The sequence below is a fragment of the Pseudophryne corroboree genome, chromosome 4, assembly GCF_028390025.1.
Source record: "Pseudophryne corroboree isolate aPseCor3 chromosome 4, aPseCor3.hap2, whole genome shotgun sequence".
Lineage (NCBI taxonomy): Eukaryota > Metazoa > Chordata > Amphibia > Anura > Myobatrachidae > Pseudophryne > Pseudophryne corroboree.
Window position 1 is genome coordinate 295,484,307 of NC_086447.1, and position 19,725 is coordinate 295,504,031.

The 19,725-nt window shown below is 48.4% G+C and overlaps 1 protein-coding gene across 6 annotated transcripts in view; it reads right to left on the reverse strand.

Annotated features, from left to right (window-relative positions):
• PHC3 (polyhomeotic homolog 3) overlaps positions 1 to 19,725 on the reverse strand; it is a 364,349-nt gene that overhangs the window by 257,508 nt on the left and 87,116 nt on the right. For all 6 annotated transcript variants that reach the window (XM_063916218.1, XM_063916215.1, XM_063916214.1 and 3 more), the window contains one exon: positions 14,803 to 14,961. In XM_063916218.1, the coding sequence (XP_063772288.1) occupies positions 14,803 to 14,961 (159 nt within the window). The remainder of the gene's footprint in view (positions 1 to 14,802; positions 14,962 to 19,725) is intronic.

Genomic DNA, 19,725 nt, shown 5'->3' on the forward strand with positions numbered 1-19,725 from the left:
AGATACTCTCCTGGCGGACGCCAGGGCCAGTAACATAGTCACTTTCCATGTGAGATATTTCAAATCCACATTTTTTAGTGGTTCAAACCAATGGGATTTTAGGAAATCTAAAACTACATTTAGATCCCACGGTGCCACCGGAGGCACCACAGGAGGCTGTATATGCAGTACTCCTTTGACAAAAGTCTGGACCTCAGGAACTGAGGCCAATTCTTTTTGGAAGAATATTGACAGGGCCGAAATTTGAACCTTAATAGATCCCAATTTGAGACCCATAGACAATCCTGATTGCAGGAAATGTAGGAAACGACCCAGTTGAAATTCCTCCGTCGGAGCACTCCGATCCTCGCACCACGCAACATATTTCCGCCAAATGCGGTGATAATGCTTCGCGGTGACTTCCTTTCTTGCCTTAATCAAGGTAGGAATGACTTCTTCTGGAATGCCTTTTCCTTTTAGGATCTGGCGTTCAACCGCCATGCCGTCAAACGCAGCCGCGGTAAGTCTTGGAATAGACACGGTCCCTGCTGAAGCAGGTCCTGTCTTAGAGGTAGAGGCCACGGATCGTCCGTGACCATCTCTTGAAGTTCCGGGTACCAAGACCTTCTTGGCCAATCCGGAGCCACTAGTATCGTTCTTACTCCGCTTTGCCGTATGATTCTCAATACCTTTGGTATGAGAGGCAGAGGAGGAAACACATACACCGACTGGTACACCCAAGGTGTTACCAGCGCGTCCACAGCTATTGCCTGCGGATCTCTTGACCTGGCGCAATACCTGTCCAGTTTTTTGTTGAGGCGAGACGCCATCATGTCCACCATTGGTCTTTCCCAACGGTTTATTAGCATGTGGAAAACTTCTGGATGAAGTCCCCACTCTCCCGGGTGAAGATCGTGTCTGCTGAGGAAGTCTGCTTCCCAGTTGTCCACTCCCGGGATGAACACTGCTGACAGTGCTATCACGTGATTCTCCGCCCAGCGAAGGATCCTGGCAGCTTCTGCCATTGCACTCCTGCTTCTTGTGCCGCCCTGTCTGTTTACATGGGCGACTGCCGTGATGTTGTCCGACTGGATCAACACCGGTCTTCCTTGAAGCAGAGGTTCCGCCTGGCTTAGAGCATTGTAGATTGCTCTTAGTTCCAGAATGTTTATGTGAAGAGACTTTTCCAGGCTCGACCACACTCCCTGGAAGTTTCTTCCTTGTGTGACTGCTCCCCAGCCTCTCAGGCTGGCGTCCGTGGTCACCAGGATCCAATCCTGTATGCCGAATCTGCGGCCCTCCAATAGATGAGCCCTCTGCAACCACCACAGAAGAGATACCCTTGTCCTTGGAGACAGGGTTATCCGCAGGTGCATCTGAAGATGCGTGCATTGATGTACAGACACCTTTCCTGGTTTTAGGAGATTCCTGACCAGGTCGGATAACTCCTTGGCTTTTTCCTCGGGAAGAAAAACCTTTTTCTGAACCGTGTCCAGAATCATCCCTAGGAACAGCAGACGAGTTGTCGGCATTAATTGGGATTTTGGAATATTCAGAATCCATCCGTGCTGCTTTAGCACCTCTTGAGATATTGCTAATCCCATCTCTAGCTGTTCTCTGGACCTTGCCCTTATTAGGAGATCGTCCAAGTATGGGATAATTAATACGCCTTTTCTTCGAAGAAGAATCATCATCTCGGCCATTACCTTTGTAAAGACCCGAGGTGCCGTGGACAAACCAAACGGCAGCGTCTGAAACTGATAGTGACAGTTTTGTACAACGAACCTGAGGTACCCCTGGTGTGAGGGGTAAATTGGAACGTGGAGATACGCATCCTTGATGTCCAAGGATACCATAAAGTCCCCTTCTTCCAGGTTCGCTATCACTGCTCTGAGTGACTCCATCTTGAACTTGAACTTCTTTATGTACAGGTTCAAGGACTTCAGATTTAGAATAGGCCTTACCGAGCCATCCGGCTTCGGTACCACAAATAGAGTGGAATAATACCCCTTCCCTTGTTGTAGAAGAGGTACCTTGACTATCACCTGCTGAGAGTACAGCTTGTGAACGGCTTCCAAAACCGTCTCCCTTTCGGAAGGGGACGTTGGTAAAGCAGACTTCAGGAAACGGCGAGGTGGATCTGTCTCTAATTCCAACCTGTACCCCTGAGATATTATCTGCAGGATCCAGGGATCTACCTGCGAGTGAGCCCACTGCGCGCTGTAATTTTTGAGACGACCTCCCACCGTCCCCGAGTCCGCTTGAGAAGCCCCAGCGTCATGCTGAGGCTTTTGTAGAAGCCGGGGAGGGCTTCTGTTCCTGGGAAGGAGCTGCCTGTTGCTGTTTCTTCCCTCGACCTCTGCCTCGTGGCAGATATGAATAGCCCTTTGCTCTCTTATTTTTAAAGGAACGAAAGGGCTGCGGTTGAAAAGTCGGTGCCTTTTTCTGTTGGGGAGTGACTTGAGGTAGAAAGGTGGATTTCCCGGCTGTAGCCGTGGCCACCAAATCTGATAGACCGACTCCAAATAACTCCTCCCCTTTATACGGCAAAACTTCCATATGCCGTTTTGAATCCGCATCGCCTGTCCACTGTCGCGTCCATAAAGCTCTTCTGGCCGAAATGGACATAGCACTTACCCGTGATGCCAGTGTGCAGATATCCCTCTGTGCATCACGCATATAAAGAAATGCATCCTTTATTTGTTCTAACGACAGTAAAATATTGTCCCTGTCCAGGGTATCAATATTTTCAATCAGGGACTCTGACCAAACTACCCCAGCACTGCACATCCAGGCAGTCGCTATAGCTGGTCGTAGTATAACACCTGCATGTGTGTATATACTTTTTTGGATATTTTCCATCCTCCTATCTGATGGATCTTTAAGTGCGGCCGTCTCAGGAGAAGGTAACGCCACTTGTTTTGATAAGCGTGTTAGCGCCTTGTCCACCCTAGGAGGTGTTTCCCAGCGCTCCCTAACCTCTGGCGGGAAAGGGTATAATGCCAATAATTTCTTTGAAATTATCAGCTTTTTATCAGGGGCAACCCACGCTTCATCACACACGTCATTTAATTCTTCTGATTCAGGAAAAACTATAGGTAGTTTTTTCACACCCCACATAATACCCTGTTTAGTGGTACCTGTAGTATCAGCTAAATGTAACGCCTCCTTCATTGCCAAAATCATATAACGTGTGGCCCTACTGGAAAATACGGTTGATTCGTCACCGTCACCACTGGAATCAGTGCCTGTGTCTGGGTCTGTGTCGACCGACTGAGGCAAAGGGCGTTTTACAGCCCCTGACGGTGTTTGAGGCGCCTGGACAGGCACTAATTGATTGTCCGGCCGCCTCATGTCGTCAAACGACTGCTTTAGCGTGTTGACACTATCCCGTAATTCCATAAATAAAGGCATCCATTCTGGTGTCGACCCCCTAGGAGGTGACATCCCCATATTTGGCAATTGCTCCGCCTCCACACCAATATCGTCCTCATACATGTCGACACACACGTACCGACACACAGCAGACACACAGGGAATGCTCTAAACGAAGACAGGACCCACTAGCCCTTTGGGGAGACAGAGGGAGAGTCTGCCAGCACACACCAAAAAACGCTATATATGACAGGGATAGCCTTATAATAAGTGCTCCCTTATAGCTGCTTTATATATATCAAGATATTGCCATTAAATTTGCCCCCCCTCTCTGTTTTACCCTGTTTCTGTAGTGCAGTGCAGGGGAGAGACCTGGGAGCCGTCCTGACCAGCGGAGCTGTGAGAGGAAATGGCGCCGTGTGCTGAGGAGATAGGCCCCGCCCCTTTTTCGGCGGGCTCGTCTCCCGCTATTTTGTGAATACAGGCAGGGGTTAAATATCTCCATATAGCCTCTGGGGGCTATATGTGAGGTATTTTTAGCCTTTATATAGGTTTACATTTGCCTCCCAGGGCGCCCCCCCCCCAGCGCCCTGCACCCTCAGTGACTGCGTGTGAAGTGTGCTGAGAGGAAAATGGCGCACAGCTGCAGTGCTGTGCGCTACCTTTAGAAGACTGCAGGAGTCTTCAGCCGCCGATTCTGGACCTCTTCTTACTTCAGCATCTGCAAGGGGGCCGGCGGCGCGGCTCCGGTGACCATCCAGGCTGTACCTGTGATCGTCCCTCTGGAGCTGATGTCCAGTAGCCAAGAAGCCAATCCATCCTGCACGCAGGTGAGTTCACTTCTTCTCCCCTCTGTCCCTCGTTGCAGTGATCCTGTTGCCAGCAGGAATCACTGTAAAATAAAAAACCTAAGCTAAACTTTCTCTAAGCAGCTCTTTATGAGAGCCACCTAGAATTGCACCCTTCTCGGCCGGGCACAAAAATCTAACTGGAGTCTGGAGGAGGGTCATAGGGGGAGGAGCCAGTGCACACCACCTGATCTGGAAAAGCTTTACTTTTTGTGCCCTGTCTCCTGCGGAGCCGCTATTCCCCATGGTCCTTTCAGGAACCCCAGCATCCACTAGGACGATAGAGAAAGGAAACATAAAAGTCAACAGAGGATAAATACAATTCCTGGGTACTACAGGGTGGCAAGGGCCACAGGCACTGGTAGTGTGAGACAGTTCTTATAATCTTCTAGTTGGAAAGTCCTTACCAGGCCTGACTGTAGCAATGGAGAGAACCCAGGATCGTACCAGCTGATGTTCCAGGAAAGGCTGGGCTGCTGAAGGTAAAACGGCTGCTGTGGATACTGGCTGGAACCAGACTGATGTTGGTACGGAGTGGATACTGGCTGGAACCAGTTAAATAATAAACGAACTTGAGAGCGATGAAATAATAATGAAGTTTGGAGTTTGAGAGCGGTGAAATAATAATACCGGTGGAGAGTGGTAAACTGCAGAAAAGGACACCGGCCCTTTAAGAGAAGCTATACACTGCTGGAAGCTGGGCTGGAAGCAGGTGATTGTTTGAGAGCGGTGAAATAATAATACCGGTGGAGAGTGGTAAACTGCAGAAAGGACACCGGCCCTTTAAGAGAAGCTGTACACTGCTGGAAGCTGGGCTGGAAGCAGGTGATTGTTGTAGCTGGAAACAGGTGAGTCCAGAATGGATCGGAGAGTCAGGCTAAACCGCAGATGGAATGCTGGTGCGGGTCTCTATAGCAGAAGTCTGGAGACAGGAGCTGGAACCTGGAAGACAACCACAGGAGAGAGACAAACTGGAACTAGGTTAGACAACCAAAGCACTGACGCCTTCCTTGCTCAGGCACAGCATACTTATACCTGCAGCAAGGAAGGGGTTGGCTAGGCAATTATGCAAATCAACAATACAGACAGCAGATTGGTGGAAATAATCAGATGACAAAATCCAAGATGGCTGCGCCCATGCAGACACTTGGAGGGAAGTTTGGTTTGTAATCCATGTGAGAATTGAAACAGTAATGGCGACGCCGGCCACAGGAGACAGGAGACGCCAGACTGACAAGCGCACATTTAACCACGCGGGCACAGCGGAGGCCGCGGCTGATGAAATCACCACTCTGACATTCTGCATGTGGAAACTCAGGAACAGCGGGATCCGGTCCTGGAACGCTGAGCCAGCCTTAGGAGGCATCTGAAGGGTAAGTAATGGCGTCCAGATACCCGGATCGTGACACCTGTACCACAAATCTGAGGTACTCCTGATGAGGTGGATAAACGGGGACATGAAGGTAAGCATCCTTTATGTCCAGAGACACCATAAAATCCCCCTCCTCCAGGCTTGCGATGACCGCTCTGAGCGATTCCATCTTGAACTTGAACCTTTTCAGGTATATGTTCAGGGATTTCAAATTCAATATGGGTCTGACCGAACCGTCCGGTTTCGGTACCACAAACATTGTCGAATAGTAACCCCTTCCCTGTTGAAGGAGGGGAACCTTTACCACCACCTGCTGGAGATACAATTTGTGAATTGCTGCTACCACTATTTCCCTCTCTATGGGGGAAGCTGGCAGGGCCGATTTGAGGTAACGGTGAGGGGGCATCACTTCGAATTCCAGCTTGTATCCCTGAGACACAATCTCTATAGCCCAGGGATCCACCTGTGAGTGAACCCACTTGTGGCTGAAATTTCAGAGACGCGCCCCCACCGGGCCTGGCTCCGCCTGTGGAGCCCCAGCGTCATGCGGTGGATTTAGTGGAAGCCGGGGAGGACTTCTGTTCCTGGGAACTAGCTGTATTGTGCAGCTTCTTTCCTCTACCCCTGCCTCTGGCAAGAAAGGACGCACCTCGGACTTTCTTGCCTTTTTGTGATCGAAAGGACTGCATCTGGTAATACGGTGCTTTCTTAGGTTGGGAGGGAATATATGGCAAAAAATTTGACTTTCCAGCCGTAGCTGTGGAGACCAGGTCCGAGAGACCGTCCCCAAACAATTCCTCACCCTTATAAGGTAAAACCTCCATGTGCCTTTTTCGAGTCGGCATCGCCTGTCCATTGCCGAGTCCACAGGACCCTTCTGGCAGAAATCGACATAGCATTTATTCTAGAGCCCAGTAGGCTAATGTCTCTTTGGGCATCTCTCATATATAGGACAGCGTCTTTTGTATGCCCCAGGGTCAGTATTATAGTATCCTTGTCCAAGGTATCAAGTTCCTCAGATAAGGTATCTGTCCATGCTGCTACAGCACTACACATCCAGGCCGACGCAATTGCCGGCCTTAGCAGGGTACCTGAATGTGTATAAATGGATTTCAGGATACCCTCCTGCTTTCTATCCGCAGCATCTTTTAGGGTGGCCGTATCCTGTGACGGCAGGGCTACCCTCTTGGATAAGCGTGTTAAAGCTTTGTCTACCCTAGGGGAGGATTCCCAGCGTAACCTGTCCGTTGGCGGGAAAGGATACGCCATAAGCATCCGTTTGGAAATCTGCAGTTTCCTATCTGGAGATTCCCAAGCCTTTTCACATAACTCATTTAACTCATGTGAAAGGGGAAAGGTCACCTCTTGCCTTTTTTCCCCATACATATAAACCCTCTTGTCAGGGACTGGGGTTTCCTCTGTGATGTGTAACACATCTTTCATTGCTATAATCATGTAGCGGATGGCTTTAGCCAGTTTAGGCTGCAACTTTGCATCATCGCCATCGACACTGGAGTCAGAATCCGTGTCGATATCTGTGTCAACAATTTGGGATAGTGGGCGCTTCTGAGACCCTGACGGCATCTGCGCTGTAGGATCAGGCATGGGTTGAGACCCTGACTGTCCCAAGGCTTCAGCTTTATCCAACCTTTTATGCAAGGAATTAACATTATCATTTAAAACTTCCACATATCCATCCAATCGGGTGTCGGCGCCGTTGGCGGCGACCCCACATTCATTTGTACCCACTCTGTTTCCACATAGCCTTCCTCGTCAAACATGCCGACACAAGCGTACCGACACACCACACACACAGGGGATGCTCTATTTGAAGACAGTTCCCCCACAAGGCCTTTTGGAGAGACAGAGAGAGAGTATGCCAGCACACACCCCAGCACATTATGACCCAGGAATCACACAGTAACTTAGTGTTAACCCAGTAGCTGCTGTATATCTGTTTTTGCACCAAATTTATGTGCCCCCCCTCTCTTTTCACCCTCTTTCTACCGTGATTCTGCAGGGGAGAGCCTGGGGAGCTTCCTCTCAGCGGAGCTGTGGAGAGAAAATGGCGCTGGTGAGTGCTGAGGAAGAAGCCCCGCCCCCTCAGCGGCGGGCTTCTGTCCCGCGTTGTGTGTGTAAAATAATGGCGGGGGCTCATGCATATATACAGTGCCCAACTGTATATATGCTGCTTTTTGCCAAGAGGTTCCCAATTGCTGCCCAGGGCGCCCCCCCCTGCGCCCTGCACCCTACAGTGACCGGAGTGTGTGGGTTTAGTGTGGGAGCAATAGCGCACAGCTGCAGTGCTGTGCGCTACCTCAGATGAAGACTGGAGTCTTCTGCCCCCGATTTCGAAGTCTTCTTGCTTCTCACGCCGGCTTCTGTCTTCTGGCTCTGCGAGGGGGACGGCGGCGCGGCTCCGGGATCGGACGACCAAGGGTGCGTTCCTGTGTACGATCCCTCTGGAGCTAATGGTGTCCAGTAGCCTAAGAAGCAGGACCTATCTTCTAGTGAGTAGGGCTGCTTCTCTCCCCTCAGTCCCACGTAGCAGAGAGTCTGTTGCCAGCAGATCTCTCTGAAAATAAAAAATCCTAACAAAATACTTTCTTTTTAGCAAGCTCAGGAGAGCTCACTAAGGTGCACCCAGCTCGTCCGGGCACAGATTCTAACTGAGGTCTGGAGGAGGGACATAGAGGGAGGAGCCAGTGCACACCAGTATCCTAATTCTTTCTTAAAGTGCCCTGTCTCCTGCGGAGCCCGTCTATTCCCCATGGTCCTTACGGAGTCCCCAGCATCCACTAGGACGTTAGAGAAAGAAAGAGAATTTCAGGAGAGGCTAGGGTAAAGCCAGGGAGCACACCCTCAGGGACGGGCACTCATAATAATTTAAATAATAAAAAAAATATATTTATAATACAGATTCTGTGATAAGTATCTTCTTCTATCATTCTAATCATTTCCCCTGTGAATATGATTGCATATTGCGGTGGGAGGCAGCGGGAGAGGTGCCTCCCGCTGCTAACACTGAAATTCGGGAAGTGGGGGGCAGACATGGGGCGGGGCCAAGCCATGGGCTGTAAAATCTCATTGAAAAAAACATAGGGAAGCGGCACCAGTACAGGTGCCTCAATGACAGGGGCGTGCATACAGCCCACATGAATGCACGCTGCACACACCTGTCAGTCCCGCAGATACGATTCCGCTGGCCAGCAAGCACATATGCGGCACGACATGGCGGCGGGACACAGCGGAGAAAGGGTGGCTGGTGGCAGACCTGGATCCGAGAGGATCCAGTCCCTGCCAGCCATTCTGCAGAGTTTGGCAGCGAAGAGGCGGCTTCCCATTTCAAAAATGGCGCCTCAGCGTAATTTTTTTAATTCAAGATGGCAGCTGCGAGCCAATCACAGCTCGCCGCATCATCACCCCGCCCCCTCAACTGGCTTATATAAGCCAGCGGCGAGGTAGCGGCAGTCAGTCCGGCAGCGGTGAGGGAGCAGGCAAGAGCTCCCGAAGACAGAAGACGCCGGAAGCCCTGGGGAGGCAGCGGCCATAAAAAAGAGCTGAAATGCCGCCGCCCCCAGGTGAAGGTGCTGCTTAATAAACTATTTAAACATTAGGTGTTCTGTTTTTATTTTAATATTTTCTTTACAGGCGGACTACGGGCGCCAGCGGGCCCTTAATGTCTGGGCATGCTGGCACTTGTGGTTCACCAAGTGCCGGCATGCTGGGGCAGGCTTGCTGGGATCTGTAGGCTGACTGTAAAGAACAATATTAGCATATCATGAACCCTGCACCCACCGCCACCATGGGTGCGGGGCATAGCACTCTGGTTGTTGCTCAGGAGGGGGGACCCCATTAAAATTTTTGGGGTCCCCACTATCTGAGGAGTACCAACCCTGGGCTGACTGTTTTTTTTTTTTTTTTTTTGGGGGGGGGGGGGTTAATGCTATAGCAGGGGGACCCCATACTGTCTCCCCTGCTATGGCATTATCTCCCCCCCCCCCCCCCTGGCTGGCTCAGCCAAGTGTTGGTTTTGCTTAAATAGGGGGAACCCTATGTTGGGTTTTTTTAATGGGGGGGGTTGCCACAGCAATCAACCAGTGCCTCCCAAATCACTGCCCTCACCGCACGGCACTGATCTATCTATTTATCTATACAGGAATATATTACAATTCCATAATGAGAGGGCCCTGAGCATATGATAGACATGTTCGTTTAGATGTCTGGAGGTACTGAGGATTTTGTGAATGAAATACCAATTAGTGGCTGAATTATGTCCTTGAAACTAGAGCAGGGAGTAGTAATTTTCAGGAGCTCCACCATGCATGGTTTACAGATCCCACCTGCGCACAGGTCCCTCTAGCACAGATTAGAATAGGTAGTAGAGATGGTATGATCCTGCAAAGGACCACATACCAATGATCATGAAAGCAGTTTTTTTTATCCTGAGATATTGGGAATTCATTTCGTTCTGTGTAATTAATGCTAAAGATTCAGTATCCAGACCCCTCCCCCCTTTCAATTTTCCCATTTCAACTCACATGAGGATTTGCCTGTACTGTAGGGACAATACGGTTACCATATACTGTGGCAATCAATCAGAGAAGTTAAAAAGACACAGGGACGGGACTCTATAGCTGTATGAGAGCATATGTGTCATGGGGACCGCAGAAGTGGAAAAACTTCAAATACTGGCTGAAAGCTTTATGATATAGATCTGACAATAATATTTTGATGTAAACACTAGGAGCACACAGAGGACTGACAGAGTAGATTGCAGTAACTATGGCACCAAACCCCAAGACACACACAATTACAGTGTGGATCTGAGGGTAATTCAGACCTGAACGTAGCAGCTAATTTGTTAGCTGATGGGCAAAACCATGTGCACTGCAGGGGGGGCAGACAGAACATGTGCAGAGAGAGTTAGAGTTGGGTGGGTTGTGTTAAAATTGAAATCTAAATGGCAGTGTACAAATAAAGCAGCCAGTATTTACCCTGCACAGAAACAAAATAACCCACCCAAATCTATCTCTCTCTGCACATGTTATATCTGCTACACCTTCAGTGCACATGATAACAAATTTGCTGCTACGATCAGGTCTGAATTAGGCCTTGTCACCCTTGTGTGTAGAAGGAGCAGGGAAAGCTGGTCTTTCCCCTTTGAGGAGCAGCTAGTGTGTGCACTGAAAAATAAACAATGTGTACAGATGTGTCCACTTACATCTAGCCTACTGGCACGTTAAACAGCCCTTCTAGTCACGCCATGCTGTGGTGTAACTCTGTAGCGCGAGCGTCTTTTTGTGCGACTTTTTCCATGAAAATGTGTCTCATTCACCAAATGATGTAAGTAGGATGCACAGGCAGCTTATGCTGATTAAAATTATATACAGCATGCTTTCTGTGTATGAAATGCTACGCTACAATGTTTTCCTAGAAAAAAACTGTAACGCACAGTACCATTATGTAGCAGATACAGCCATGGGGGGTAATTCCAAGTTGATCGCAGCAGGAATTTTGTTAGCAGTTGGGCAAAACCATGTGCACTGCAGGGGAGGCAGATATAACGTGCAGAAAGAGTTAGATTTGGGTGGGTTATTTTATTTCTGTGCAGGGTAAATACTGGCTGCTTTATTTTTACACTGCAAATTAGATTGCAGATTGAACACACCACAGCCAAATCTAACTCTCTCTGCACATGTTAAATCTGCCTCCCCTGCAGTGCACATGGTTTTGCCCAACTGCTAACAAAATTCCTGCTGCGATCAACTTGGAATTACCCCCATAGTCGCACACAGAATATAGGCATGCTGCATATCATTTAATGAGCAGAGTATGCTTGTGCGTGGTATTTGCGGGATGTGGTCGGGATCTCGGCGGTAGGAATCCAGACTGTCAAAATACCGACGCTGGAATCCCGAACACCAGAATGCCGGCAGCACCGCCACAGCTATTCCCACTCCTGGGTGTGGCGAGCGAAGCAAGCCACTGAGCCCGCATCGTTGCGAACGTAGCGAGCGCATAAGGGGCTTCATCCACTCACCCCCCTGCCGGCATTCTGACGGTTGCAATCCCGGTGTCGGTATTTTGACCACCTGGATTCTGACCGCCGGGATCCCGTACCCAACCACTATTTGAATAGCAATGCAAATAAGATGCATTTTCGGCAAAAGATAAATAAAAAGACCCACCGACACTAACGGAGTTGCACGGGACCTGTCAGCTCACACCAGGCATCTCCCGCTACCCGGTATATTAAGGTAAGATATATGAGGACACATCTGTATATTGTACAGTGTTTCTCCTCAGGTGGTGAGCCCTGTTCATTTAATGTAAAACCCCAGATGTAGGTGTACATATTTCCAGTAGATAAGAACACTCAGCTAATACTTAGCTCTTTATTACTATCAGTTGAACACATATCTGATTTCTATACCAGTTACACAAATACTATATTGTTCAGAGCAGCGTTTCCCAACTCCAGTCCTCATGGACACCTAACAGTGCATGTTTTACAGATCTCCTCAGTATCTACAGTAATTGAAATAATTAGCTCCATCTTTTAAAATGTGTGAGCCAGTAATGAATGCACCTGTGCACCTGCTAGGAGATCTGTAAAACATTATTATTATTACCAGTTATTTATATAGCAGACACATATTCCGCAGCGCTGTTCAGAGAATATTTGGCCATTCACATCAGTCCCTGCCCCTTACAATCTATATTCCCTATCACATGTACACGCACACACATTCACGCTAAGGTTAATTTGTAGAGAGCCAATTAACCTACCAGTATATTTCTGGATTGTGGGAGGAAACCGGAGTACCCGGAGGAAACCCACGCAAGTGCGGGGAGAATATACAAACTCCACACAGTTAGGGCCATGGTGGGAATCGGACCCATGACCTCAGTGCTGTGAGGCTGTAATGCTAACCATTACACCATCCGTACTGCCCTAACATGCACTGGGGTTCCTGAGGATTGGAGTTTGTGTGTAGGGAGAAGCATGTAGAGATTAAGGTCAGATATGTAGGATTTATTTTTAATGTTTGATACATATTATGCTGAACGATAGTACAGAAAAATGGTCTTCCACTAGCTGTCCTGGATGCAAATTCAAGTAATATGTCAAATTTTGAAGGCTTAGTAAAAAAAGATGAATGAAGCCTATACTGGGGTATTTTTTTTATTTTCGCTAAAATATCTTGCAGCAGGAGCATCAGTAGTGTAGAACAGAAATGTAAGGAAACTGATATTTATACCATGTATGAACAAGTAACCACAACTGTTTACCATGTATGTCGCGCAAAGCAACAAGTATGTGACAAATGCAAATGTAATGGATGTATCTGTACAGTATATTGATCCAAAGCTTCTGTTTTTTGGTGGACATCTAAAGCAGACACCAACTCGCAGTACCATACTGATGAGCAAAGCCAGCACACACTGGAGCAACTGGCAATCGGGACGATTTAAGGGATGATTTCCCTTGAGCCTGATTGCCGGTAAACACTACACGATTTAATGAACACTGGAATGATACATCGTTCCGTCCTTTATAACACCAGGATACATGCCAAATTGTCCGTTTGGCTGTGCAGCATAGCAGATCTGACATCGCCGTGTGAGACAGAGGGAGCGCGCGAATCACCAGTACACAATAGGTGCTGTAGATGATTTGTCGTTACGAAATGGCAAATCATCCCGCTATCACTCCAGTGTGTACCCGGCTTATGTGCTGGGTTTACAAGCTCCCATTGGGCGAAATAATCAGGCGCCATGGCCTGGTCTACCACTGCTATGCAGATGATACACAACTGTACTTGTCCTTTGCTCCGGGCACTGATAACCCAATAGCAACCCTAAATGGCTGTCTAGCTGAGCTACGAGAGTGGATGAGCGCCAGTTGGTTGCGACTGAACTCGGATAAAACAGAGGTCCTTATGATACGACCGCAACATCAAAGGACAAGACTGCAGCATAGCCAACCAACTGGACTTACACTCGGGGATTCAGAATTACAGACCAGTGATCGTGTGCGGAATCTTGGCATTGTCCTGGATGGTGGCTTGACACTTAAACATCAGATATCAGCCACAATCAAATCCTCATTCTTTTACCTGAGGAACATAGCCAGAATCAAGCACTTAATTCCCTCAGATGATATGCCAAAAGTCATACATGCATTTGTATCATCTCGATTAGACTACTGTAATGCCCTCTACCTTGGTCTCCCAGCAAAAGAATTGCAACGCTTACAGCTGGTGCAAAACATAGCTGCCAGGCTGTTAACCAACCAGCCCCGTTCTAGCCACATAACACCCATCCTCTACTCCCTTCACTGGCTGCCTTTAAGATGGCGAATCATCTTCAAGATTGGCTTACTGAGTTTCAAAGCATTACATGACCAGGGCCCAAGGTACCTGAAACAGCTTCTGACCCCATACTGTCCCACTCGATTACTGCGATCTGTAGATGAAGGACTTTTAGCAGTACCTAGAATCTACCGTAATTCATCTGGGGGTCGAGCTTTTAGTCATGCGGCTCCGACTCTATGGAATTCACTTCCCCGCACAGTGCGAGAGGCCCCAACTATACAATCCTTCAAAAGTAGCCTCAAGACTTTCCTGTTTACTCAAGCATTTCCATAGTGTCCCTTTTAGTATCTTCATGCTTCTGTATTTTATGAAAATGTACTTCATTATTTTCTGTACTATATTATGCTATGTATCTGTTAAGCGCCTTGAGTCCTATTGGAGAAAGAGCGCTATATAAATAAAATCATTATTATTATTATTATTATTATTACATAGGATCTGCCCAGAGTATGTACTACTGATTATGTTTGCTGGCTGTTACCACCATCAGTGAAGAGCTTATGTGCCATTATGTTCTTTGCGTTATAAGGCACATGAGATCGCAGATCAAAATGGAGAAATAGTAACTACAAAGTACAGCATGAAACGTGAAGACTTGTCACTGCTAAATGTGAGTGGCAGGCGAGAAGGTTTCTGCGATTTGTTTTCCTGCCGTATGGGTGACAGATGAACCTGTAAGCTATGTGGGCCGGACACAATTTTTGAATATTTGCTCTCTGGTTAGTAGCAGAAACGCTTGCGCCAGCACTAAAAGCAGGACGATTAGCCCATCTGGTTATCACATATTTGCCTTTCCAGTTGCCTACATCTTCTCTACACATGCTGGGACATTAGTAAGAGAAAGTACCTGCTGGACGGAGGCCAGACTCTGGAGCTGAGCGCTGCTGAGGTGCTGCTGCTGCAGAGCTGCGGTCTGTAGCATTAGGTGTTGCTGTTGGGCTGCATACATCTGCTGAAGATACTGGGCTGCTGAACTTGGAGGACGATTCAGTGCTTGTTGGATAACCTACGAGTGTATGACAAAAATAATATAAGAAACTAAACACATGATCATATTGAGAAATGTTAAATATATCTGCCAATGAAAGAGTCCAACATGTGGATAATTTCATCGTTATTAAACTAATTCTAATAGAAGAGGCTAAATTGGATAATTACAGTTGGATTTTAAAGACTTTAGTAGCAAGCAAAGTTTTAGGGTTCAGTTTGAGCTCTCCCAAAAAACCTCCTAATAGTGAATCAAATTCTATTTTGTCATTTAACAAAGTGATGACATGATAAGTTGGCTTGATGTGTAAATCTTTTAATTTATAATTTTTACTAGTATTAGTAATTCCAAGCATTTATCTATGGACACAAAATAAAAGAGAAAGCTGCTAGCATCTCAAAATGAACAAATTATTTATCTTTATGGTACAGTATATTCGGAAATAAGAATGCATGGAAAGGCGGTCAACCACTGCTATTATCTTCAGCATAATGTTAGGACTTGTCTTGCAGCTATATTGCTGGCTGGTGCAATCTCAGCAGTAAACTATGGATGAGGGAAGAGGAAGGAAGGAGGGAAGAAGGCTGAACAGATAAACTGTACTTTCAACAATATGAATACATTCCCAAAAATATTTTTCCTGGATTTAGAAAGGTGAACTATGTTAATAATTTAGTAAACTAGGCTCCATTTCCTGTATAATAAATAGGATTTTGGTTACTTACCGGTAAATCCTTTTCTCGTAGTCCATAGAGGATGCTGGGGTCCATACTAGTACCATGGGGTATAGACGGGTCCACCAGGAGCCATTGGTACTTTAAGAGTTTAATAGTGTGGGCTGGCTCCTCCCTCTATGCCCCTCCTACCAGACTCAGTCTAGAAACTGTGCCCGAGGAGACGACATACTTCGAGAGAAGGAATTACACAGATAGTGGCGAGATTCATACCAGCTCACACAGCAGACAAATCCGGCCAACATGCCGGAACAATTCAGCAACAGCTGAAAAAGATAATAACGTAGAACTTACCTAGGAACCAGGCAGTACTGAACTATAAAACCAAAGCAGGAAAACGCAGCGCTGGGCGGGCGCCCAGCATCCTCTACGGACTACGAGAAAAGGATTTACCGGTAGGTAACCAAAATCCTATTTTCTCTTACGTCCCAGAGGATGCTGGGGTCCATATTAGTACCATGGGGATGTACCAAAGCTCCCAGTACGGGAGGGAGAGCGTGGAGGCTCCTGCAACACTGCTTGACCAAACTTGAGGTCATCAGAGGCCAAAGTATCGAACTTGTAAAATTTGGCAAACGTGTTCGACCCAGACCAAGTAGCTGCTCGGCAGAGTTGTACAGCCGAGACACCCCGGGCAGCCGCCCAGGAAGAGCCCACTTTATGAGTAGAGTGGGCCTTACAGATTTAGGACACGGCAATCCTGCCGTGGAATAAGCATGTTGGATAGTGAATCTGATCCAGCGTGAAATCGACTGCTTAGAAGCAGGACACCCAATTTTCTTGGGATCATAGAGGACAAACAGAGAGTCACTTTTCCTATGACGAGCTGTCCTCTTCACATAAATCTTCAAGGTCCTCACCACATCCAAGGTCTTTGAAATAATTGAGGAGTCAGTAGCCACTGGCACCACAATAGGTTGGTTGATATGGAAAGCCGACATAACCTTAGGCAGGAACTGTGGACGAGTCCTAAGTTCCGCCCTGTCTTCATAGAAAATCAGATAGGGGCTTTTACAAGATAAAGCCCCCAATTCCGACACGCTTCGTGCAGAAGCCAAGGCCAACAAAGTGACCGCCTTCCACGTAAGAAACTTGAGATCGGCCTCCTGTAGAGGTTCAAACCAAGCAGATTGCATGAACTGCAACACCACATCAAGATCCCAGGGTGCCGTTGGCGCCACAAAGGGAGGCTGGATGTGCAGAACCCCCTTCAAAAAGGTCTGAACCTCAGGGAGGACAGCAAACTGTTTTTGGAAGAAGATGGACAAAACAGAGATCTGGACCTTGATGGAGCTCAATCTCAGTCCCATATCCACCCCTGCTTGCCGGAAAAGGAGAAAACGTCCAAGTTGAAACTCCACTGCAGGAAATTTCTTGGACTCACACCAAGAAACATATTTTTTCCAAATGTGATGGTAATGTTTAGACGTTACCCCCTTCCTGGCCTGTATCAGGGTAGGAATGACCTCACTCGGGATACCCTTCCGAGCTAAGATCTGGCGTTCAACTGCCATACCGTCAAACGTAGCCGTGGTAAGTCTTGATAAGCGAACGGCCCCTGCAGTAGCAGATCCTCCCGAAGAGGCAACGGCCTTGGATCTTCCAGCAGAAGATCCAGTAGATCTGCGTACCAAGCCCTCAATGGCCAGTCCAGAGCAATGAGGATTACCAGAACCTTTGTTCTTCTTACTAGTTGAAGAACCTTTGGTATCAGAGTAAGTGGAGGGAACACATACACCGACGGGAACACCCACGGTGCTACCAGAGCGTCCACCGCCACTGCCTGTGGGTCTCTCGACCTGGAACAGTACCTCCGTAGCTTCTTGATGAGGCGGGAGGCCATCATGTCTATGTGAGGAACCCCCCACCAACCGGCTACCTCCTCGAACACCTCCGGATGGAGGCCCCACTCTCCTGGATGGAGATCGTGTCTGCTGAGGAAGTCTGCTTCCCAGTTGTCTACACCCGCAATGAAGATTGCCGACATCGCCACCGCGTGCCTTTCTGCCCAGAGGAGGATTTTGACACCTCTGACATGGCAGCCCTGCTCTTCGTTTCGCCTTGTCAATTTATGTAGGCCACTGTGGTCACGTTGTCCGACTGCACCTGAACAGCCCGATCCTGTAGAAGGTGTGCTGCTTGCAGAAGGGCATTGTACACAGTCCTGAGTTCCAAGATGCTAATTGGGAGAAGGGATTCTTGATCCGACCATATTCCCTGAAAGGTTTCCCCCAGAGCGACTGCTCCCCAACCGCTTAGACTTGCATCTGTGGTTAAAAGGATCCAGTCTTGAATACCAAACCTTCGGCCTTCCAGAAGGTGCAGAAGTTGTAACCATCAGAGGAGTGAAATCCTGGCTTTTGGAGACAGGCGTATCCTCTTGTGCATGTGTAGGTGAGAGCCCGACCACTGATCCAAGAGGTCCAGCTGAAAAGGTCGAGCATGAAACCTGCCGTAATGCAGAACCTCGTACGCGGCAACCATCTTCCCCAGAAGGCGTATGCATTGATGAACCGATACCTGGGTAGGCTTTAAGACATCCCAGACCATTGTTTGAATCACCAACGCTTTCTCCACCAGGAGAAATACCCTCTGCACTTCCGTGTCGAGGATTATTCCCAGGAAAGACAGCCTCCTTGTCGGCTCCAGATGAGACTTCGGAAGGTTCAGGATCCAGCCGTGCTTCCTGAGCAGCTGTGTCGTGAGCGCGATGGATCGCAACAACCTCTCCCTGGACGACGCCTTGATCAGGAGATCGTCCAGATATGGAATTATGTTCACCCCCTGTCTGCGGAGGAGAGCCATTATCTCCGCCATCACCTTGGTGAAGATCCTTGGTGCTGTGGAGAGGCCAAACGGCAGCGCCTGAAACTGACAGTGATCATCCAACAGTGCAAACCTGAGATATGCCTGATGCTGCGACCAAATGGGAATGTGGAGGTAAGCATCCTTGATGTCTAGAGACACCAGGAACTCCCCCTCCGTCAGTCCTGTGATGACAGCTCTCAGAGATTCCATCTTGAATTTGAACTCCCTGAGATAAGGGTTCAAAGACTTTAAGTTTAGAATAAGCCGTACCGAACCATCCAGTTTTGGTACCACAAAAAGGTTCGAGTAATAACCCTTGTTCCACTGCTGAGGTGGAACTGGAACAATGACCTATGACACCACCAGTTTTCTGATGGCCTCCAGAAGAACTGTTCTGTCTGCCAGCTGAGCTGGCAACCCTGACTTGAAGAAACGGTGAGGTGGGGGATTTTGAAACTCCAGTCTGTACACCCTGGACACTATATCCAGTACCCAGGGGTCCAGGCCAGACGACACCCAGACGTGGCTGAACTGCCGGAGTCTTGCCCCCACCTGACCCTCCTCCAGGTCTAGCTGTCCACCGTCATGCGGAGGACTTAGGGGTATCAGAAGCGGGCCTCTGGGTTTGGGAACCTGCGGGAGCAGGTTTCTTTCCTTTGGCACGACCACCTCTGAAGGTGTTCGAAGGCTTGTTCTTTCTAGGCCTCGCGGGCCGAAAGGACTGTGACGTGGCTGGTGTAAAAGACTTCATCATAGCAGGAGCAGCTGAGGGGAGAAAAGGAGACTTACCCGCGGTAGCCGTGGCAATCCACACATCCAGCGCCGCCCCAAAGAGAGCCTGACCAGTATAGGGTAGGCCCTCCACGCTCTTCCTGGATTCCGCGTCCGCAGACCATTGGTGCAGCCAAAGACCCCTGCGAGCCAAGACAGACATGGAGTAGCCATGGAACCCAGGTCCTTCATGGAATCCACCAGGAACCCTGCAGAATCCTGAATATGGCGTAAAAATACATCAACGTCACCTTTATCCAGCGAAGTAGACTCCTACTGCAGAGCGATCGACCACCTGACAATAGCTTTTGCAATCCAAGCACAGGTTATAGTAGGCCGTAATATAGCCCCGGAAGCCGCGTAAATGGATTTTAGCGTAGCATCCACCTTGCGATCTGCCGGGTCCTTCAACGTGGTAGATCCCAGGATTGGTAAAACCACCTGTTTTGACAGCCTGGAGACAGAGGCG